The following is a 23,195-nucleotide window of genomic DNA, read 5'->3' as shown; positions in this document are numbered from 1 at the left end:
TTAGAGCTGCTTGGAAGTTCAGTGGCTCTGTCTGTTCCGATGAGGTGTTATATTTCACAGAGCTTGTGAAGGGGCTGTGTCCTCTCCCTAGGCCTCCACAGGGGCCTGGAAAGGTTCCTCAGGCAGATGACCTCCACAGGGTTCCCGCCCCGGGTGCAGCGCAGAGGTGAAGATGGGGGGCGGCGGCGGGAAGCAGCAGTGGGCAGCGGGAAGCAGCAGGGAGCGGCGGCCCATTCCCGCCCGGCTAACAAAGGCTACTGAGGACTCCCAGAGCCTGGAAGGCCGCGCGGGGCCGAAGGGTTAACCGGGAGCCCCGCTCCCGCGCGCATCCCGGCCCCCGCCCTCCCGTCTCTAGGAGACGCCGGAAGTGGGGGAGGGGCGGCGCGGGTGGGAATCTTTTTCGGGCGCTCGGGGGCGGAGGGAGGGGAGCGCGCGTGCGCGCGCCCGTCCGTTCGCCCGTCGCCGCGGTGACCGTCCTCGCGGCCCGTCGGCTCGCGCCCCGCCTCCGTTCCCGCCGCCCCCTCCCCTGTCGCGCGCCGTAGGGGGTGCTGCTCGCTCCTCCCGATTCCCGCCGCGTTCGCTGCTGCTCCTCCTCTCCCGGGCGTCGCGGCCGCTGCCTCTGCGGGCTGTATGAGGAGGAGTAGGAGGAGGAGGAGGAGGAAGAGGAGGATGTGAAGATGGCGGAGCTGCAGATGCTGCTGGAAGAGGAAATCCCGGGGGGCCGCCGGGCTCTCTTCGACAGCTACACGAATCTGGAGCGGGTGGCCGACTACTGCGAGAACAACTACATCCAGGTGCGACGCGGCCCCTCGCGCGGCGCGGCGCGACAGGACGTGGGGTGTGAGGGGCGCGCGGGGCGACGGCGGGCTGAGGAGGCCGCGCGGTAGTAGGTCCCGGGAGCGGCGCCGGGGTGGAGACGGGGCGAGGGCGGCGGCGGCTGGAGGAAACGGGGTCGGCAGAAGGCCCCAGCAGCCCCGTGCGAGTCCCCAGTGCGGTGCGGTGCCGTGCGGTGCCGTGCGGTGCGGTGCGTGGCGTCCCGCCCCCTCGCCTCTGCCCCGTCGCCCCCGCAGTCCTCTCCTGTCAGTGTTCCGGATGGCGGGGGAGGTGGAGAGTGGCATTTTCTGTATAACGGAATCTTGCTCGATGGCAGGCTTGTGTGGATCACACAAATTCCGAGGGATCTTTTTTGAAGGGGTCCTATTCCTGCAAACTGAAATGCCTCACTTCTCCATTCCTGCGAATGTACCCTGAAGACAAAACAAAAATTCTTAACCCTTAAGTTTAAACTTAGGTTGTAAAGGGGACATGGTGGAAAGGCTGTCTCTTATTGCAAGTTAATACCATTTTTTTTCTTCCCTGTGGAGAATGGGAAACTGATAATGAGCTGCTTTTCCTTCCCAGTTCCCGTTAGAATAGGTGATTTTCCTTTGGGAAAAAGAACTATGACTATTTTCATAAAGAATCAGGGAAACGAACCACATGGTTTAGGTTTTTTCCCCATGATGATTGGTTTGCACAGGACTCCTGTGTGTGTGTGTGTGTGTGTGTGTGTGTGTGTGTGTGTGTGTGTGTGTGTGTAGGAAGGTGAGGAGGGGGGGCGGGGCATTGGTGAGATGAGAACCAGCTGGTCATGGGATAAATGTAAAAATTTTGTGGATTAAAACAACACTTTAAAAATTAACTCATGGTTTGCAAATCTAGTATCTCGTTTTCTGTAGGGCTTATACTGAATTACAGGTTGTGCCTACATTTTTTTGCCCCACTCCCATTTAAATTCTTTGGATAAAGTGGAATGTAAGCATGGTGTTAAACGATTACCCGTATTTTAATGTTCTTGTTCCTACCTCCGTCTCTGCAGGTCTCCTTAACAACAGTTGTATTGGAAAACATTCTCAAATCTTACTATGAAAAAAAAAAAACAGATGCTGCAATTTATAGGTTCTTAAGATTTTTGAGGACCACGTTGTTAAAGAAAATGTGCTTAGATTTTATTTGGTTATAAATGTACTGAGTTCTATTATGTTGTAAGCATTTGGAGTTTTTTTTTGCATTTTTATTAGATATTTTATGTATTTATATTTCAAATGTGGCCCCCTTTCCAGTGTTGTAAACATTTGTATTGAGAGTGAATCTTCTCCCCTTAAAAAAGTGTGTTGTGTTCAGTAGAAAGGGTGTGTGTCTTTGGTCAAAGATAGATCACAGTCCCTCACAAATGTCTGTCAGATCATTTACTAATACAGAGCTATGTAGGAAGTATTCAAAAGTTTTATCGCTTGATTTCCAGTCTTCTTTGGCTCAGAACTGTCGGTGGTGGTACACCCCTAAACTCTTAAGGGGTTTATGATATAGTTCAAGAGACTGATCTGTGAGCGAATCCATAGTAATACGATGTGCTATCAGCCCTTCATGTTGGAGGAAGAAATAGTTTTCCTTTTTCTTGTCATTCCCAAACAGTGTAACAACTACTTAACATGGCATTTACATTTTATTAGATAGCGTAAGTAATGTATAGATTTGAACTATGGGGAGGATGTGTAATAGATTGAATGTAAATACTATGCCATTATATGTAAAGGACTTCACCTTCCAAAGATGGGGTTGGAGTGGGGATTGGGTGGAGCAGGAGTGTGTCCTAGAACTAATCCCTATTGGATACTGAGGAACAAGAATAGTTAATTTATACTTGGTAGGGAATTGTGCGCAGAAAGGTGATGCTTTTATTTTCAGGGAGTCACAGCTGCTAGGAGAGGCAAAACCTAAACGACCCAAAGGGCTTATTCTGATGCCTTGCATAGCATATTATGAGAAAGTCTTGTCTGTCAGAAGAGAAATTGGGGAATGGAAAAGTGATTAGATTACAATTGTGGCCAACTAATAAGAAAAAGGTTTTTGAAAGATGAATGTTACCATAATTTGAGATTATAATGCCACATAAAGGGAAAGTACATGAGTGGATAAAGTGGAGAGGTGGAAGAGATCACTTTTGTCTTAGTATTTATAATTCTAGCCTAAAGAGTAACAAAACTTGTGTGTTATTTATACGTTTTCAATTTTGGTGTTGGGGGCTGTTTTGTGCATGCAGAGAATACAGGCTACCACTGAATGATGTTCCTAACCCACTGTAAAATTATAAATACTTATTTTGAATTTTAAGCCATCTATTATTTTAAATTCAGTATGTGAGGTAGAGTTTACATATTATTATTATTTCTTAGGTCGTCCTCTGTTGTGGGAGTCACTGGATTTATTACTGCAGTACTTTCTCAGGATGATATTTCTTACATGATTTGTTTGTAGTACATTGATAAATAACTGGTGATAGTTGATTTGTGCAGTGCCAGCTGTACATTTGGCTGGTTCTTGTGATGGAAGGACTGACCAGCAAGGGTCCTGATGCTGTCTGTGACCCTGTAATACATGAAAGTTAATTGGCAGGATCACTGAGCAAATGGTCAATTAATCTTTTTATGGTGGTGTTGTGTCTTAGTTTCTAGCACTAGTCAACTAAAGCAACAGGATTTTATTGTATGGAACTGTAACTTTTTTTGGAGCGGGAGGAGATTGAGACAGGATTTCTTTGTATAGTCTTGGTTGTCCTGAAACTAGCTCTGTAGACCATGCTGGTCCTGAACTCAAAGAGAGTACCCTTGCCTCTGCCTCTTGAGTGCTGGCATTAAAGGGGTGGGCCACCACCAAGCAGCTGGAATGTAACTTTTAAGGCAAAAAATAATATATGTTGATGGCATAAAATTGTTGTTATTAAGTGTTAAGTATCTGTTTTTTTTTGTTTAGGAAATAAACTAAGTAAATAAATATACACTAATTGTGGATTATAATTAGTGTGAGATTTGAGCAAAAGGAAAGGAACTCAGAGATACTCCAGATAGAGAAATGTACATAAATGTAAATATTTACTTTCTAGGATACAGTGAAGTTAATATTGGAATTTTAAATGTTATGATGGTTAATAAAGTCTTAAGAGTTTTATTTTATGAACTTCTGGGAAACATAGGCAAATTGCTTTTCTAAAGTGTGATGACAAAAATTATGACTATAGTTTGTTCGCTAATACTTTTAAAGATGATTTTGTTGTTTGTTCCTCGAGACTATGTTCCCTGTGTTGTCTGTGCCTGACTTGAACTTGTGTTCTTCCTGCTTTTGGGGACTAAATGTAGGTGTTGGCTATTCTTAGCTTGATTGTTATTTCTTTTTTTTTTTTCCGGAGCTGGGGACCGAACCCAGGGCCTTGCGCTTCCTAGGCAAGCGCTCTACCACTGAGCTAAATCCCCAACCCCGATTGTTATTTCTTGATGGTAAAAATTACTTAGTAGGGGCTGAGGAGATGGTTCAGTGGTTGTACTTGCTGTACAACCAACCATGCATGAGGACTAGAATTCATATCCCTAGAACCTTTGTTAGTAGAGGGTGGGCATTGTGGCTGCTGAAATCTCAGGTGTCACTGACTGTAATTACAGCCACTCATTATGTTGGCTACCTCTGGGCTCACTTGAGAGACTCTGCCTCAGTGAAGAAGTGGCACTCACAAACAAAAGAAAACAAGTACCAAGTTAATTTAGTACAGCCTCTACTGCCTGACTTATATACCTTTGTTTCGTTTCTCTACTTAATATAAGCATGGAATGCCTAACACCTTAGAAAATGTTCAGGATTTCCATGCATTTATTTATTTATTTATTTATTTATTTATTTATTCATTCATTCATTCATTCATTCATTCATTCATGCTGGAAATTGGCAAAGATTAAAATTTTTGGGTTAGAATAGATGCTTATTTTTGAAACATTAATATAAAGTAGCTAGCTATTAAAGCACTTAAAAATCACTGTTATCTTGAATACATATCTGAACTTGCTACTCTGTTGACCAAAACTCAGAGATCTACCTGCTCTGCTTCCTGAGTGCTGAAAGAATTGTCTTACAAGATAGATTTATTTGGAACAAAAATTAAGAGTTTACCTTAAACTGGGTGTTGGTGGCAGACACCTTTAATTCCAGTACTCAGGAGGTGGGGCAAGTGGATCTCTGGTTCAAGACCAGTCTGGTTTACATTGTGAGTTCCAGGACAGTCTGGGCTATATAGTGAGACCCTATCCCAAAACACAAAAATATAAACAAAAATACTTAAAAATACATGAAGAAGGAAGGCATTGAGAGTAGAAATTTGAGTACCATAATTACATTCTTCTCAGTTTTTATCTTCTTGTCTTCACTGAGAGGAATGAACTAAATAAATAGATAGACACTAGGCCTAGTTAGGGAGAGTAAATTCCTGGAGCTTAGGCTTCTCATCCTAAGAAAGTAATCCTAATTTCCAGGAGAAACATTTTGGTGAATAGGTTTTTAGTGACAAATTTGTCATTATCAATACCTTTGACAAGATTGTAAAAATAGATTAAAATATATCATCCTGAGTGAGGTAACCCAATCACAGAAAAACACACATGGTATGCACTCATTGATAAGTGGCTATTAGCCCAAATGCTTGAATTACCCTAGATGCCTAGAACACATGAAACTCAAGACGGATGATCAAAATGTGAATGCTTCACTCCCTTCTTTAAAAAGGGAACAAGAATACCTTGGCAGGGAATAGAGAGGCAAAAGATTAAAACAGAGACAGAAGGAACACCCATTCAGAGCCTGCCCACATGTGGCCCATACATATACAGCCACCCAATTAGACAAGATGGATGAAGCAAAGAAGTGCAGGCCGACAGGAGCCGGATGTAGATCTCTCCTGAGAGACACAGCCAGAATACAGCAAATACATAGGCGAATGCCAGCAGCAAACCACTGAACTGAGAACAGGACCCCCGTTGAAGGAATCAGAGAAAGGACTGAAAGAGCTTGAAGGGGCTTGAGACCCCCATATGAACAACAATGCCAAGCAACCAGAGCTTCGGGGGACTAAGCCACTACCTAAAAGACTATACATGGACTGACCCTGGACTCTGACCTCATAGGTAGCATTGAATACCCTAGTAAGATCATCAGTGGAAGGGGAAGCCCTGGGTCCTGCTAAGACTGAACCCCCAGTGAGCGTGATTGTTGGGGGGAGGGTGGCAATGGGGGGAGGATGGGGAGGGGAACACCCATAAAGAAGGGGAGGGGGAGGGATTAAGGGGATGTTTGCCCGGAAACCGGGAAAGGGAATAACACTCGAAATGTAAATAAATACTCAAGTTAAAATAAATAAATAAAAAAAAAGAATGAAAGAATAATATAAAAAAATAGATTAAAATTGTACCCTGTTCTCGTTGCTTTCTTTAAAATGTCATCCGTTGTTGTATATATATTCAGTAGCCTTATAATTTATGTTGATCCAGGGTCTTTACTTGCATCTTGTTTTACCCTTTCTTGAGGTATTGAAGTATTTCTTGAAGTATTGCTACAAAATTGCCCCTTTGCCCAAACAATGAAAGTCTGTTTACTTTGTCTTTGTATCATGATAGGACTAATGTGTTACTGTGTGATAGTTTCATTTATCTGGAGTGCTTTCACTCCTAGATAGTAGTTATAAGTGAAATTGTTTTACTTATTTGCAGAATACGTAGTGTAGAAAGTTTTGAGTATAGGCTGTTTTGGCTTTCTTTTTATTTATTTATTTATTTTTGAGATTTATTTATTATTGCTTACATGCATACCTGCAGGCCAGAAGAGGACACCAGATCTCATTACAGATGGTTGTGAGCCACCATGTGGTTGCTGGGAATTGAACTCAGGACCTCTGGAAGAGCAGTTGGCGTTCTTAACCTCTGAGCCATCTCTCCAGCTCCCTTGGCTTTCTTTTAAAATTTAGGAAATAATATTCTGCGGTACTGAGTGTAAGTGTAGTCTTTTCATAGATGGATAAAAATTAAGCTATTCTTAAACGTTATGATTAAATTCTTTTTTTTTTTCTTTTCTTTTTTTTCAGAGCTGGGGACCGAACCCAGGGCCTTGCACTTGCTAGGCAAGCACTCTACCACTGAGCTAAATCCCCAACCCTATGATTAAATTCTTATGAAACTGGTTTGTTGTTTGAATTCATGAAATAGTGTGTAGAATCGTGCAGTTTGTTTTGAAGTATTTTTTAATTTTGTGTTTTTTTTTCCTCTCCAGATATAAACCTTCTAGAGGATGAGATCATATCCTAAGCATTTTTTTAACTTTCTCACTGAGTTGTCTTGCTGGCCCTTGAGTATAATGTTTTACTTGTATTATTTAGAATGTGGTCATTTTACAAGGAAAATTTTTAATTTCTATTTATTTGTAGCAGGTAGTATGCATTGATACAAAAATACAGGGTAACAAGAAATCTCAAGTTTTGTTTTGACTCATATACAGCATGGATATTTTAATTGATTTCTCAGGTCAACTTTGTTAAGTTTATACAACTATAGTACAAATCATCCCTTTTTGGACATAAAAGTAATGGGGCTAGAGTGATGGTACAGTGGTTAACAGTACTTGTTGCTCTTGCAGAGGACCCAGATTGGGGTCCCAGTACCCATAGGGTAGCTTGCCATCATCCCTGACTCTAGTTCTAGAGAATCTAATGCCTTCTTCTGGCCTCTGTGGCCACCAGGAATTCATGTGGCACCCATACATACATGCAGGCAAAATGTTGGACTTAAAATAAATTTAAAAAATAACAAGTTTTAAGGTCAGTCCCTGGGGTGTTGCTCAATGGAAATGTGCCTATCTATAGAGAGATAGTATGGCTCCGGATCAAGTCCTAGCAGAGCAAAACCAACCAACCAAAGAAAAACCTTTCACACTCACATTACCTCACAGTCCTTCTCTTCATCCCCAACCTTTGGGAAGGAAACACAGGGCTTTCTTTCCCTATAGTTTTTGCTTTTCCCATAATGCCTTCTAACTGGATCTACCAATTGTATAGTCTTTCATGTTTGACTTCCTCACTTAACATACTTGATTTGGATTGAATTGAACACACAGTGTGTCATTTCATTCTGTTTTGTTGACAAATGGTATTACAGTATATGGAAGAATTAGTTTATTTGACTTATCTGTTATTCTGTTTCTGGGTTGTATCTAGCTTTAGCCAATAATCAGTACAGCTATAAGCATTTACCTCTTGAGTAAATTTAAGTGAATGGCTCCTTCCATCATTCCACTCTGGTAATGTTAAATGTACCCATGTGGTATTCAGTTTGACTATAGCAGATCTGAGTCTTGGCATAGCACTTGTGTTCACTTTGTACTGTGAGATGAGAGGTTTGTGGGAAGCTACCACAAAGCCTTTTCTCATTCATTTCCTGGTCTAAAAAGGAGACTGTCAGTTTTGTATCCCTCCTAGTTGTGATGGAACAAGGCTTTCTGCTTGTACTATTTTTAGGCACAGCTGTGGCTATAAAACTTGAGCTGCAGGATGGCATTGATTTCTCACAAGTGCCATATCATCCTTGGTATAGTTATATGGCACCATTGGTTCTTGGCATTATACATGACCTGGGTCTTTTGCTACTTTGCCTTCTGAATTAAACAGGGGCTTAGGTGAGGTCAAGCTTTTTTTTTTTTCCGGGGCTGGGGATCGAACCCAGGACCTTGCGCTTCCTAGGCAAGCGCTCTACCACTGAGCCAAATCCCCAACCCCAAGCTTTGTTTCCCTTTGCTTAAAAAAAAATATAGTGGGTTTATTGAACCACATGGTAAAACTACCTGCTTAACTTTGCAGAAATTACTACACTCTTTTCTGTGGTATCATTTCGCATTTCTACCAGCAAATGTTCAGTGTATCAGTACTCTGTATCCTTGTCAACATTTAGTTTTGTCAGGCGTTGTGATTTGTATAGCTTGTTAGAGATATTTATGACAACCCCAAGCTAATTCATACTCAACCATGAAAAGTTGATTGAACATTTTCTTTATTATTAGAATTAAGAGTTCCCATCTTAGAGATTTACATTTTATTTTACTTAATTTAGTTCTATTTTTATGGATGTTTTGCCTGCATGCATGTCTATGTACCACATGTATGTCAGTGCTCAAGGGCATCAAATCCTCTGGAGTTACAGATGGTTTTTAACCAGTGCTGGGAATTGAATACTGGTCCTCTGCAAGAACAGCTAGTACTTTTAAGCACTGAGGCATTTTCTCCAGCCCCACATAGTTTTATTAAACATAGCACCATTTATGACAAATACTAGAAGTCCTAGTCAGGCCACTTAAAAAGAAAAGGAAATAAAAGATATCCACATCCACTCTGGAAAAGTAGTTGCTCTTGTTTTCAGGTAACTGTTCTCTTTATTTTCTTTTTTTAAATTAATTAATTAATTAATTAATTAATTATTTTTTTGTGACAGTGGGGACAGAAAAGCATGATTTATACATAGAAAACCATCAAGACACCATCAAACATAGTTTAAAAATAACACGTTCAGTAAATGTTTTAGGATTTTACTGCTGTGAGCAGATACCATGACCAAGGAGGTGAAAGATCTGTACACTATACACTATAAGGCATTTATGAATGTAATACACATGTAAGTGGAAGGATTGTCATCCTGGATTGTAGAATAAATAATGTCCATACTACCCAAAGCTGTCTGTAAATGAATTGTACTTACTCTCCTCAAAAATTCTAATGGAATTTTTCACAGGAATTAGAAAATCCAAATCTATATGGAATCTCAGAGACTGGATACTCATCACCATCTTGAGATCAACAAAATTGGAGGCCTCACACTCTGTTATCTCAAACTATATTACAGATTAGATAACCAAAATGGGCATGGTATTAGCATGAAATAGTTCCAGGGCAATAGAACAGGATAGGGAACTTAGAAATATTTATTCGACTTCTCTTTGATAATAAGACTATACAGCAGGGAAAAGATAGTCTCTTCTATTAGGAAAACTGTATGTACATGTGAAGTAATGGGATTTGGACTCTGTATTCTAAACATAAAAATTAACTTGAGGGCCCAGTGAATTGACTCAATGCATAAGGTGCTTGTTGTGCATACCTGGTAATGTAAATTTGATTCCTGGAACCCACATAAAAGTGGTAGGAGAGAGCTGACCAGTGTTATCCTACTTCTACACATGTACTGGGCATGCATGCCTACACGTTGCACGCACGCACGCACGCACGCACCAGTAAGAACTGGAATTATAAACTTACTAGAAGATGATGGGAAAAGCTCTTTGATACTGGTTGGTATTGGCAGTAATTTTTATTTGGATAGAACACCAAAGTACAGGTAACAGAAGCAAGTATAAATAAGAACAATGCATCAAACTGAAAATAAATATAAATATAAATAACTCAAAAAACATGGCTTAAGCCCTAAACCAAATTTAAAAAATGGGCATAAGCTGGAGGGATAGCTCAACAGTTGAGAGCACTGGCTGCTCTTTCAGAGGACCTGGGTTCAGTTCCCAGCACTAACATAGCAGCTCACAACCATCTGTAACTCCAGTTTCAGGTGATCACATAGCCATACAGGCAAAACAACAATGCACACAAAAATAAATTTATATATGTATGTAGGGCTGGAGAGATGGCTCAGTGATTAATAGCGCTTGACTGCTCTTCCAGAGGTTCTGAGTTCAAGTCCCAGAAACTACGTGGCTCACAGCCATCTGTGATGGGATCTGGTGTCTCTTCTGGTGTGCATAAAGACAGAACACTTTAATGTGTAAAACACATGAATAAATACATTTTTTGATTTATTTTATGTATATGAGTACACTGTAGCTGTCTTCAGACACATCAGAAGAATGCATCTAATCTTATTACAGATGGTTGTGAGCCACCATGTGGTTGCTGGGAATTGAACTCAGGACCTCTGGAAGAGCAGTCAGTGCTCTTAACCGCTGAGCCATCTCTCCAGCTTAATAAATACATTTTAAAATGGGCATAGAACTGTACATAGTGACACCTGCCTTTCATCCTAGCACATGGGAGGCAGGGGCATGTGACTATGAACGCACTGTACTCCTCAGCATACTATAGGCCTTCATTTTATGCTGCTGTCCAGGAACCCTTGCCCGGGGAATAGTGTTCCCACAGTCAGGGTGCACATTCTCCCTCCTCCATTGTTGGTGGGATTGCAAGCTGGTATAACCACTCTGGAAATCAGTCTGGAGGTTCCTCAGAAAATTGGACATAGTACTACCTGAGGACACAGCTAAACCACTCCTGGGCTTATACCCAAAAGATGCTCCAACATATAACAAGGACACATGCTCCACTATGTTCATAGCAGCCTTATTTATAATAGCCAGAAGCTGGAAAGAGCCCAGATGTCCTTCAACAGAGGAACAGATACAGAAAATGTGGTACATTTACACAATGGCATACTAAGCTATTAAAAGCAACGACTTCATGAAATTCTTAGGCAAATGGATGGAACTAGAAAATATCATCCCGAGTGAGGTAACCCAATCACAAAAGAACACACATAGTATGCACTCACTGATAAGTGGGTATTAGCCCCAAAGCTCAGATTATCCAAGAAACAATTCGTAGACCATATGAAGCTTAAGAAGGAAGACCAAAGTGTGGATGCTTCAGTCCTTAGAAGGGAGAACAAAAATACTCATGGGAGGAAATACAGCGACAAAGAGTGGAGCAGGAACTGAAGAATAGGTCATCCAGAGACTGCCCCACCTGGGGATCTATTCCATATGCAGCCACCAAACCCAGTCATTATTGCTTGGCATCAGCAAAAGTGCTTGCTGATTGGAGCCTGATATGGATGTCTCCTGAGAGGCTCTGCCAGAGCCTTAATGATACAGATGAGGATGCTTGCTGCTAACCAATGGACTGAACAAGGGGACCCCAATGGAGGAGTTAGAGAAAGGACCAAAGGAGCTGAAGGGGTTTGCAACCCCATAGGAAGAACAACAATATCAACCAACCAGAGCTCTCAGGGACTGAACCACCAACCAATGAGTATGATGGAGGGACCCATGACTCCAGCCACATATGTGGCAGAGGATGGCATTGTCCTGCATCAATGGGAGGAGAAGCTCTTGGTCCTGTGAAGGCTTGTTTCCCCAATGTAGGGTAATGCCAGGGTGTTGAGGTTGGAGTGGGTGGGAATGGGAGCATCCTTGTAGAAGCAGGGGGAAGAGGAGGGGGTATGGGAGAGGGGGTAAAGGGGATAACATTTGAAATGTAAATACATAAAATAGCCAAGAAAAATAAAATTATTAAAACAAAAAAGGGTGCACATTCTCACATTAGTGTAATCTCCCCTCACAGAACTTTCCAGAACCAGGTGATCTTAGGTTCTTTCGAAGTGATGGTTAATGCTATTAACTATTATTGACTTGAACAGACAATCATTAAGAAGACAGACAAATGAACAGGTATATATGGAAGTTATCCACTAGGGAAATGAAAACCAAAAGCACAATGAAGCTTTGCTTCATTTGCTCGGATGATATCATAAAGGCAAGGGGGTGTGGACCTGTTGAGAAGTAGTTCTTTGGGGCGATTCCAATCTCTGTCAGGATACCAGCAGTCCAGTTCAGTAGTGTCAAGAATCAGCAGCTGTGGCCCAATCTAGCAGAAACTGCCATGCCTGGGCCAAATCAGCACAAGTCAGTGGGAGCAACCAGGACCAGGACGCCAGGGGAAGTTCTCTGCCATGCCTCTTTCATTGAAGTGAAGATCGATGAAGATGAAAGACCAATGAAGCCCAGTGAAGCGTTGTAAGGCTAGCTAGCTATACAAGTGCATTGCCACTGTCCTCTGAGTCCTATTTATACTTTCTCCAAACATCACGTGTCCTCCCATGGGTCTCGCCTTAGCAAAACACCATGTGAATTGGCCTCACCACGTGAGTCTGCATCACATGACCCAACCCAACTCTCACTTTGAAAAAGATACTTTAAAAGAAAAAATTTGCCTGCAAGTCACAAATGATGTAGCTTCTAGCCTTTACCTCATCTTCTCTACACTTTTCCAGTCCTTTATTCAGTATATGTTAGCTACCTTGGTGTGTGTGAGTGCATGTCCATGTATGCCAGAGGTCAGTTTCTGGTATCATTTCTATAGAGCTTGTCTACTTTGTTATCTGAGTCCATTTCTCCTTAGTCATGGTTTACCAATTACGATAGGGTGGTCGTTCAGCCAACCCTACTTGTTTCCACCCTCCAGTGCTGGGTTTATAAGCCCATGCCACTATGCCCAGCATGTCCTGTGGTTCCAGCCCAGGACCTCAAGTGTGTATGACACTACTGATGGAGCCATATTCCTTGTTTCTGGCTCTGCCCAGCACCATACCAGGTAGGAATAAGTAATTTCTGCCTCAAAGTCTTTTGCTTTGTGTATGTTTGTGGATAGTCTCCTGACTGGCTCACTTGTGTGTGTGTTGTGCCCTCTGGATAGTTCCTGACTGGCTCACTTGTCACTTCCTTGCTTGCTTCTCCTTTGCCTGTACTTGTCTCTTCACATTTTATTTATTTTTTTGCAGTCTGCATACATGTTTGTTACAGAGTTTATTTTTTTGCTTTCCTTCCTGTCAGTGAGGGCAGGGATTTATTTATTTATTTATATTTTTGTATTTGGCTTATTTCTAGTATCTGGAATAGTGCTTGCTACAGAATTAAGTATTTGTTAACTCAATAAATTAAGTCCTTGCCAACAGAAAAATTCTTAGGGGAGTGAAATATATTAGTTTTACAAATTTGAATAGTGTATAGATTTATGCTAAGGAAAAAAGAAAGTTGGTAAATATATTTCCCCAAATATTCAACATAGACATGGTTCATGGAATTGAGACTAGTGTTTGATACATGGTTGCTGTTTTAGAATTAATTCAGTTTATCTATGGTAGGTAAAGCAAGGCTGTGTTTAAGTGGATGCTTATCAAATACTGAGTTATCTATAGCTCCCTGGAAGCTAGCAAGGGAGCCATTTCTATTTTACAAAATTAGGTAAGTAAACTCAGTTACCATTGACCCTGCTAGACAGAAGTTCTGTGGAGAGGAATTATAGTGTTTTGCTTGTTCTTTGTATGGTTTTGATTTTAAAAAAATGATCTTGATGCACTTTTATTATGTTGTCTTTTCATTTGAAAACGTCATTAAATAGCTTTCCATGTTGAGAATTCAGTAGTAACTAACTCATGGGCCAACACTTTAGTTTGTTAAGGTTTTGATTTCCTATGACGAACCTTTGTTATAAACTTTGAATTAATGAGGTTGAACTAAATATAACATGGGATTTTTTTTGCTTCTGCTTTTCATACTATTATTTCCCTTCATTTACTTTTGTATTTACTTTAAATAGACAAGAAAAGACACTGTTAGGACCATGCAGAACCTGCAGAGATCCATGCCGGATAGGGGAAGTCAACAAAGTCTAGAGTGGGCTAGTTTTATCAAAAGGATTTTAGTTCTTTAAGATTCAGAAAAATAGTATGTTTACACAGATTGCTTTTTTTAAAGGAAGTTGGAAGTCACTGATAATAAATGTACAGTATTTCTAGTTCCTTTAAAACCCCACGTAATGGGATCATGTTTCTAGGTTTTTACTATCCCTACCTGTGTACAGTTGTAATATTTTAATAGATATGATTATGAACTTCATGTATAAATAATAAAATCTATACACAAATTGGATGTCACCAGAACCAATAGAATGAATAATTATTATAGGGAATTAATAGTTTGACTTATATGATAGATCAGGTTTGGGTTGTACAACAGTGGTCAGGAGTATTGTTGGAGAATTACTAGTCTTCAGTCCACACTGAGCACATTGAAAGACTGAATAAGTTGTGTTTGATGTCAGGGAAGGTGGTAGCACTGTTAGGAACAGTGTAGCAGAACTTGGACTAGATGGGAAAAAGGAACAGGCAAATAGCCCTCGGACTTCCTTAAGCTTAGGTTGCCCACATTTAGTCTTCCCATTTTACATAACCTAATGAAGGGAATCCTTCATAGATGTGCCCAGAGGCATGTCTCATGAATCATTCTAGATAATAAAGTATCAGGCAATATTAACAGTACAACCCATGTGACAGGCATTAAGCTTCATTATTTTAAAAAGATTTTGAAATGATAAAACCTGGATATCCAGAGTTATTGACATTCATTTTAGACGCCCTTCTATAGAGCTGCTTCTTTCTGTCTTTAACTGGGTCTCGGAGCCTTAACTTGGTCTCTAGGCTCAGGAGGTAAGTGCTTTTAGTTTTATTCCATCTTGGTTTTTTTTTTTTTTTTTTTTTTTTTTTTTTTTAAGTCCTATATCTCCTCCCCTACCCCGAATCCCACTGCCTCCACCCTTCTGTTCCTGGTGATGGTGGTGTAGATTCAATTTGGGGCTTCATAGAAGCTTAGCAAATTCTCTGCCACGGAGCCACTCCCTCAATCTGAGCTCTATTTGTTAGTGGTGCTCACCCCCCTTTAATACAGTTCCTCATGTTGTGGTGACCCCAACCATAGGATTATTTCATCAGAGCTGGGCAGTGGTAGCACACACCTTTAATCCCAGCACTTGGGAGGCAGGGACAGGCAGATCTCTTCGAGTCCAAGGCCGGCCTGGTCTGCAGGTAAACAAAAAAACTAAAAAAAAAAAAAACAAAAAAAAAAAAAACAAACCCCAAAACAAAACAAACAAAAACACAAAACACCCAAACAATTTTTTTCTATTATGAATTGTAAATATCTGATACGCAGGGTACCCTGTGAAAGGGTCATTTGACCCCTAAAGGGCTGGTGACTCACAGTTTGAGAACCACTGCTTTATGTATATTTTTGTTTTCTTCTGTTTTTGATCTAGTGTTTTTGGGTCACCCCATCCTTGTCTCATAGGCTCAAGCTCTCTTACTTCAACCTCCTAAGTAGTTAACACGTGCTACCATGCCAGGCAAACATTGTTGTTAGTAGATTAAAAGCTCTCAGATTAATTCACATTGGTTTAATGATATTTGATGTTACCTCCTCACATGCTGCTGTGTAAGTTAAATCAGGTCCTTTCTGACTACTACTGTCAATTCTGTTCTTTCTTTACCTTTCCTATAGCGATAACTATTGTCATTTTTGCTGATTTGTAAAAACCCCATCTCACTGACTTTTAACTGATTTTAATTATTTTTATTTTTTTGACACAGGGCCTTATTATATAGACCCAACTAGTCTGGAACTCATTCTATAAGACTGGGCTGTCCTCAGACTCACAGAGGTCTGCCTACCTCTGCCTCCTGAGTGTTGGGATTAAAGGGCCATGCCACTACCAGCAATCTTAGTGAATGTTAGTTTTAGAAGCTTTTTAAAAAAAAGTTCTAACCATTTTAGGGGTAAAATTTAGTGGGTTTTAATGTATGTATGTATTTTCAAAGTTGTTTGACCATTACCCAAGTTTTATTTCAGGACACTTTCAACTTTGAAAGTCACCCATTAAAAAGTCATTTTACCCCTTTCCTGCAATCTCACACCCATAGTGTGTCTGAAGAGTTGCTTAGTCTATGTGTCCTTTTGTGTGTGGCTTCTGTCTTAGTTAGAGTTTCTATTGTTACAGTGAAACACTATGGACAAAAAACAAGTTGGGGACGAAAAGCTTTATTCAGTGTGTACTTTCATAAACATTACATTACCAGAGAAGTCAGGACAGGGAAGGAACTTGGAAGCAGGAGCTGATGCAGGAGACCATGCAGGAGACCATGTGTGCTGCTTACTCCTCATGACTTGCTCAGCCTGCTTTCTTATAGAACCTAGGACTACACAGGGGTAGCACCATTCACAGTGGGCTGGTCTCTCTTTTTTGTGTTTGTATACAAACACTTGAGTGTAGTGCTTGTGGAGGCCAGAAGAGGGCGTCGGTTGCTCTGAAGCTGGAATTATAGGCACTTGTGAGATGCTTACTGTGGGTGCTGGGAGCCAACGTTGACTTCTCTGCAAGAACAACAAGTGTCTTTAACCACTGAGCCATTTCTACAACCTCCTTGTTTTTATATATTATTTTTATAGCTGTAACAAGAATTTGAATGAGGGGTCACTTAGAGGAACAGAGATGGCTAATGGGCCTGGGTGATGATTCATGAAATCTTCATTCTCAGAGCTCTCTATGACTCTTATGGAGGGGCCTTAAGAGTTTTGTACATTTCAGGTTTCCTGGGACTCAGGTGATCAGACTTGATAGCAAGTGCTTTTCTTTACCTGCTAAGCCATCTTAAAGGGCATTGTGTGCAGAGGAGAATTCCCTCTTGTGTATTCTATTCTTGCTTTTAAAATACTATTTTCCTATACCTTCTGGGCCATCTACATCCTGTTTTTGGACCAAGTCTGTGGTGCTATTTAGGAGAAGCAAAATGGTGAGGTAAATAACAGTAAGACACAAGTGTTAGAAATACTGCAGTCAAGCGCCTTCAGAGGGTGTGCAGGGTTCTTATGTGTATTTGCAATTGCTCTAGAAACACATCAAACTGAAATACAGTTTAATTTCCCCTTATTCAGTTCACAGTAAGTCATTTGGATGGTGTGAAAGCTTCTGGGGATCCAGTTTTCTGTCTTTCTCCCTCATTAGGTGATGGAAATAGGCCATGTGAGTTCCTGCTGGGCTGAGCTCTGCCCTGCTGTCTGTTTAGCTGGGAGGATCAGTGAATACCAGCTTGTGCCCAGTTCCCCTTTCCTAGGGTTTGACTCCCCTATGACTGGAAGGAGAATGCCCTGTGAAGACAGGTCTTGGAAGGCTGGGTTAAATGCTTCATTTTTGTGGATGTCCTTTTGTTGGCTCTGAACACTTTGATATGGAGAAAACATATCTTACCAACACAGAAAGAATATAATTATTTATACATTCTGAAGAAAAATAATGTAATTAAACCATTAGGTTAGCAGAAAAATGAAACAAACATTTCCTATTAAAGAGATCCTGGGCAAGGCTTGGGGTGAGCACAGCAGTTCAGTACATGTGTAGCATGTGAATTTAAGTCCCATCACTGCAAATAGCAACAACAACAAAACAGGGAAAAAAGGTAATAGAAAAGAAGTCATGGTGATTCCCATGTAATATTAAAACATGTGTCAACTTACCACCTGTTTCAAGAGGCTTACCCTGTGGGATAATGTGAGTTTGGGCAGTGAAACATGCATGTATTACTGTGTTATGTAAGTGTGTAATAAGTGGCTGAGGAGATTGGTAAGTGTCAATCAGGAAAGCTTTCCTAGAGATTAAGGCAGGGCATAAGTTATTGGTGAAAACTATTATAGGTGAAGAACAAAAGGGTAGGAAACTATGACCCATATTTTGAGAACCATAAAACTAATTTTTTCTAAGTGAAGACTTGGTAAGGTTAAATGAGAAGTAACTTGTATACCTTATTAGAGAAGGCAGTAGATGGTAAATAGAGAAGTCTGTTTATATTTAATCAGGTAAGAGGAAACTATAGCGATTTCAGCTGATTTAGAAAGATGAACTCTTTGGACCATGTTTAAGACCCTATGCTCTGTCCTGGAAACTAGTACTGAAATAGGGTTAAGCAATAATAAGGATAGTATGTGGCCAATATACCTCCAAAGAAAACCATAGATAGAATGAGAGTGTTTTGGCACATGGATAGGGGTGTGATGTAGAGACTTGGGCAGTATCCAGCATGAGAGAATAGTGATTGTTTAGCGCATGTACAAGATAACTTTAAAGGAAGGGATAATGGAGTTATAGATACTTTGAAGTGGTGTAGTATAAGAGTAATATTCTGTGTAAACAGAAACATGTATTAGAATTTTAAGAGATAAAATATTTTAAATTCAGTGCTTGGAAGTGATAGCTGAGGAAGGAGGGAAGCGTGTCTTTAGGGGCCAGTGAGACAGGTCAGAGGGTAAGCACTTGCCTCAAGCTTGATGATCCGAGCTTGCTCCCTAGGATCTCCATGGTGGGAAGAGAGGATTGACTACCACAGGTGTTCTCTGACTTTCATATGTGTTCTCTCAAAATAATCTTTTCCTTCCATTCCTTTTCCTCTTCCCTTTTTCCTCCCCTCCCCCCCTTTTTTTGATGTTTTAAGACAAAGTCTTACTCTATAGCTCTGGCTGTTCTGAAACTTGCTATGTAGACCAGGCTGGCCTTGAACTCACAGAGATCTGCCTGCCTCTGTGTCCTGAATTCTGGGACTAAAGTCATATGCACCACACCTGGCTTCATTTTTTAATTTTAAAATTAAAAAAATTGATTTTTTGTTTGTATTTTTGTGCATGTGCTGTATGTGTGTGGTGTGTGTATGTGTCTTGATATATGTGTGCTATACACATATGTATGTATATGTGCTTTGCTTATGTGTGGTGTGTATATGTCTGGTGTATTTTGTGTATGTGGTATATGCATATGTGTGTGCTTGTCATATGTAGTGTGTACGTTGTATATATGTGTGGAAATTGTATGTATGTGTGGTTTGTGTATACTTGTGTGTGTGTACTGGGTGAATATGTGTGGTGTACATATGTTTGTGTTATGTGTATGTGTGGTGCATGAATGTGAGTTTGGAAGTAATTGCACTTGTGTGTGCACATATGGATGATGGTGGAAAGTGTGGGTATCTTCCTCTCTTGATCTCTACCTCTTGACTTGAGACAGGCTATTCTCATTGAAACATAAGCTCATCTTTTTGGCTTGGCTTTGGCCAGTGGGCTCTGCAGATAGAATTTTGCAAAAATGTCTACTCTGTCCAAAGCAGTCTACAGGTTCAGTGCAATTCCTATAAAATACCAATGACCCTTTACATAGAACTAGAATACTCTTAAATTTTATAGAGAATCCAAAACAAATAATACACAAAAACTAGTCAGACATAATGTAGATTGTGGGGATTGTCAGCATCTGCAGTACTTACTGTTTTGAAGTACAATTTTTCTTCTGTCTTTGTTTTTTCAAGATTCAAGATTAAAGATTGAAGCTGAGGGTCACCATTGCCTAGCTTGAAGTTCATCTCTTCCATACCTAAATTTTTGTAGGCTTTTTTTTTTTTTTTTTTTAATCACAAAGAGTATCTTACTGTGAAGAGACACCATGACCATGGCAACTCTTATAAAGTATTTGGTTGGTGCTGGCTCACAGAGGTTAGGTTTAGTTCATTATTGTCCTGACCGGAAGCATGATAGCACACAGGCAGACGTGGTGTCGGAGAAGGAGCTGAGAGTTCCGCATCTGGATCTGTAAGCAGTAGGAAGAGAGGGTGAACCATTGAGCCTATCTTGATCTTCTTATACCTCAGAGCTCATCCCCAGTGACACGCTTCCTTGAACAAGGCCACACCTCTGTCTGAGTCTATGGAGGCCATTTTTGTTCAAATCCCGAAAAGGGATTTTATCAAATGCTTTTTTTATATCTGTGGAGATGATTGCACATTCTTTCAGCCTTCACTTTAACTTGATGTATTTTATTTACCAACTTTCATTTTGACTTCTTGCATTCGTAGAGTAAGTCTCACATGATGATCATGTTCTTGTATTTGACTTAATATTATTGAGAAGTTTTATATCTATATGTTCATAGGGATCAGCCTGTAGACTTTTTGTGTTGTGTCTAGGGAGTTGACTTCCTTTCCATACTTTGAAACTGTTTGAAGAGAATTGACATTGGTTTTGTTGTTGTTTGGACAGGCAATCTTGCTCTGTGGCCTTGGCTTGCCTTGAACTTGAAATCTTACTGCCTTAGCCTCCCAAGTACTAGGTGTGTATATGATACATGGTTTGTCATTATTTTGTCTTTGAAAGTTTGATAAAATTTATTAGTGTAACCATCTAGTGCTGTTATTATTTTATTGTTTTGGACAATCCGTGTTATTGATTCAATCTTCCTGCTTGTTCTTGGTAGGTTAAAGTTATGTGTATCTTCCTGGTTCTGTTTTGGTGGGGGCTGTGTTTACCCAGAAATTTGGTTCTGTCTAGGTTTTTAAACTTTATTGGCACATAGTTATTGATAATAGTTCCTAGGAAGCTTTTGTATTTTTGTGGTATCAGTTATAATTTGTCCCTTTCATCTTTGATTTTACTTGAATTTCTTTTTTTCCTTAACTCTTTTCTTGGTAATATGGTGTTAATTTGGTTCTTTTTTTTAATGACTTCTTCTAAAGAGTTTTCTTTTTTCTTCCTTCCAATTCTTGGAGAAATTTATATCTATGCTTTGTAAGTTGCAGGAGAGACGTAATTGGGACTGTAGCAGACTTCTGGTAAATCGTATCACTGCATTCCGATTTATACTTTGAGCAATGACAGCATTTGAGCAGTTGCAGCTATATACAGGGATTTATGCTTTAGAAAGTGACTTCTCATTCAGTTCTTTCGTTTTCTGTCCACATTTTCTTAGAATGATTGAATCTGGGATGTACCTTCTCTGCTTTGTAACTGAGAAATGGTGACTATTTGTAGTTTCTACTAGCGGTGTCACTAACATATGGGGTTTCTGATTCAGAAACTTGGATTAGCTTTATCATGAACAACAGACTCCTTCTATAGGTGGCAGTTGGCAAAATAAAATATGTCACTATTAGTGCTCTGCATTGTAACCTGGAAAATAGTTATGTGGTTACTTCTTGTTGCATGGTTCCTATTTTTCAAGTAAGGCTTCTGGGTTGCAGAATAGGCACTGCTGACTGCTAAGAAAGGGCTGACATATGCAATTTCTATCCCATAAATTACATGAGAACAGAGTAGCCTCACATTTTAATTTTATAATTATTTTTATTATCAGCCATTTTATTTATTATTAATACTTACATATTTTATGTGTAAGGATGAAAGGAAATCAAGATAAAATAGAATAAGTATTTGTACATTCATATTAAGTAGTTAAATTGGGAAGATGTGTATATGCTGTCATTGCTCAAAGTATACTCTGGAACTCAGAACTTTATTTGTATTCATATAAAAATGTATAGTTAACTTGAAAATATCAGTGAATTTATTGAATCATTTAGTTTTGGAATTATATAACAATGATAGTTTTCAGAATATTTTTAATTTGGTATAATAACAGAAGGGTTTAAATGACTGAGTTAGTTTGCTAGAAATTAATTATCCTTAAATTAATGGTCATCGTTTTCCTCCCCTACAGTCACCAGATAAGCAGCGAGCTCTAGAAGAAACCAAAGCGTACACCACTCAATCCTTAGCAAGTGTTGCATATCTGATAAACACCTTGGCCAACAATGTCCTACAGATGCTGGATATTCAGGCATCGCAGTTACGGAGAATGGAATCTTCAATCAACCATATTTCACAAGTGAGACCTTGTTAAATTTGTTTGCTTATGAGCAACACACTGCCTATTGACTGCCTTTGGAAAAATATTAAACTTTATTGCAGGATATTATCTTTTAATGAATTTTATTTATTATTTTATTCATTTTATATCCCACTGTAGTATTATATCCTTACAGTTTGATAGAAAGTAAATTTTGATCGATTTTATTAAAATTCAGTTGCTAGTCTTAATCATTCCACCAATCTTAACAGTAGCATAATCATTCCTAGTGAAATTTTATTTTGGTATTTTATTTTGGTTTTTTTGAACGGGGTTTTTCTGTGTGATTCTGGCTGTCCTGGAACTTACTCTGCCAGGCGGCAGGATTGCTTGGACTCCTGAAGATCCTCCTGCCTCTGTGTTCTGAGTGCTGGGATTAAAAAGAATTTTTCACTACCACCAGAGTGTCTTTTTTAATATTTGGCAGACTCTGTGTGTGTGTCTGTGTTTGTGTGTGTGTGTGTGTGTGTGTGTGTGTGTGTGTGTGTGTCTTTGTGGTTTTTTAAAAATAAAGGTTCAATAACCAGTGGCTAATTAATTTTCTCCTATCAGTTGGCTTTTTACTTTTACTCCCTTCGCCCTTGGTGGTTTGATCAGTGTTATATTGCCTTGAAAGAGATATGGGTGTCATGAGCACAGGGAATTCTTATAAAGGGAAGCATTTGATTAGGTGGAAGTGTTAACAGGCATGTGATCTGTATCAGATCTACAGGCAGTAGGCAGGAAGTTCTTTAGAACATCTTGAAAATTTTGAAACTAAGCCCACCCCCAGTACTTCCTCCAACAGGCTACACCTCCCCATCCTTGTAGTACTTTCACTCTCTAATAGTAAACATTCAAAGCCTGTGCCTGTGAGAGCTTTTTTGTTATGTTTATTAATTGGAATTAAACTTGGAGCCTTATGTTTGCTGGGCAACCACCCTGTTACTGAGCTAAAAATCCATGGCCCAGGTTTATGTTTACTAGATAATTT

General features: G+C 39.9%; 1 protein-coding gene across 1 annotated transcript; it reads left to right on the top strand.

Moving 5' to 3' along the window:
- The first annotated feature begins 454 nt into the window (after positions 1–454).
- Positions 455–22,248, top strand: LOC116899405 (abl interactor 2-like). The gene is made up of 2 exons (XM_032901141.1): positions 455–794; positions 22,034–22,248. Exons 1-2 carry the CDS (start codon positions 678–680, stop codon positions 22,214–22,216), a joined length of 300 nt encoding a protein of 99 aa, XP_032757032.1. The 5' UTR covers positions 455–677; the 3' UTR covers positions 22,217–22,248.
- Positions 22,249–23,195: the final 947 nt, after the last annotated feature.

The sequence above is a fragment of the Rattus rattus genome, chromosome 4 (genome assembly GCF_011064425.1).
Source record: "Rattus rattus isolate New Zealand chromosome 4, Rrattus_CSIRO_v1, whole genome shotgun sequence".
Classification (NCBI taxonomy): domain Eukaryota; kingdom Metazoa; phylum Chordata; class Mammalia; order Rodentia; family Muridae; genus Rattus; species Rattus rattus.
Note: the sequence above shows the minus strand (reverse complement) of the source record. Positions and strands in the feature narration are given on the sequence as shown.

Coding starts and splice junctions, on each gene's coding strand:
- LOC116899405 (XM_032901141.1), top strand. CDS start 678: ATGGCGGAGCTGCAGATGCTGCTGGAAGAGGAAATCCCGGGGGGCCGC. Junction 795..22,033: donor GCGAGAACAACTACATCCAG/GTGCGACGCGGC, acceptor CCTCCCCTACAG/TCACCAGATAAGCAGCGAGC.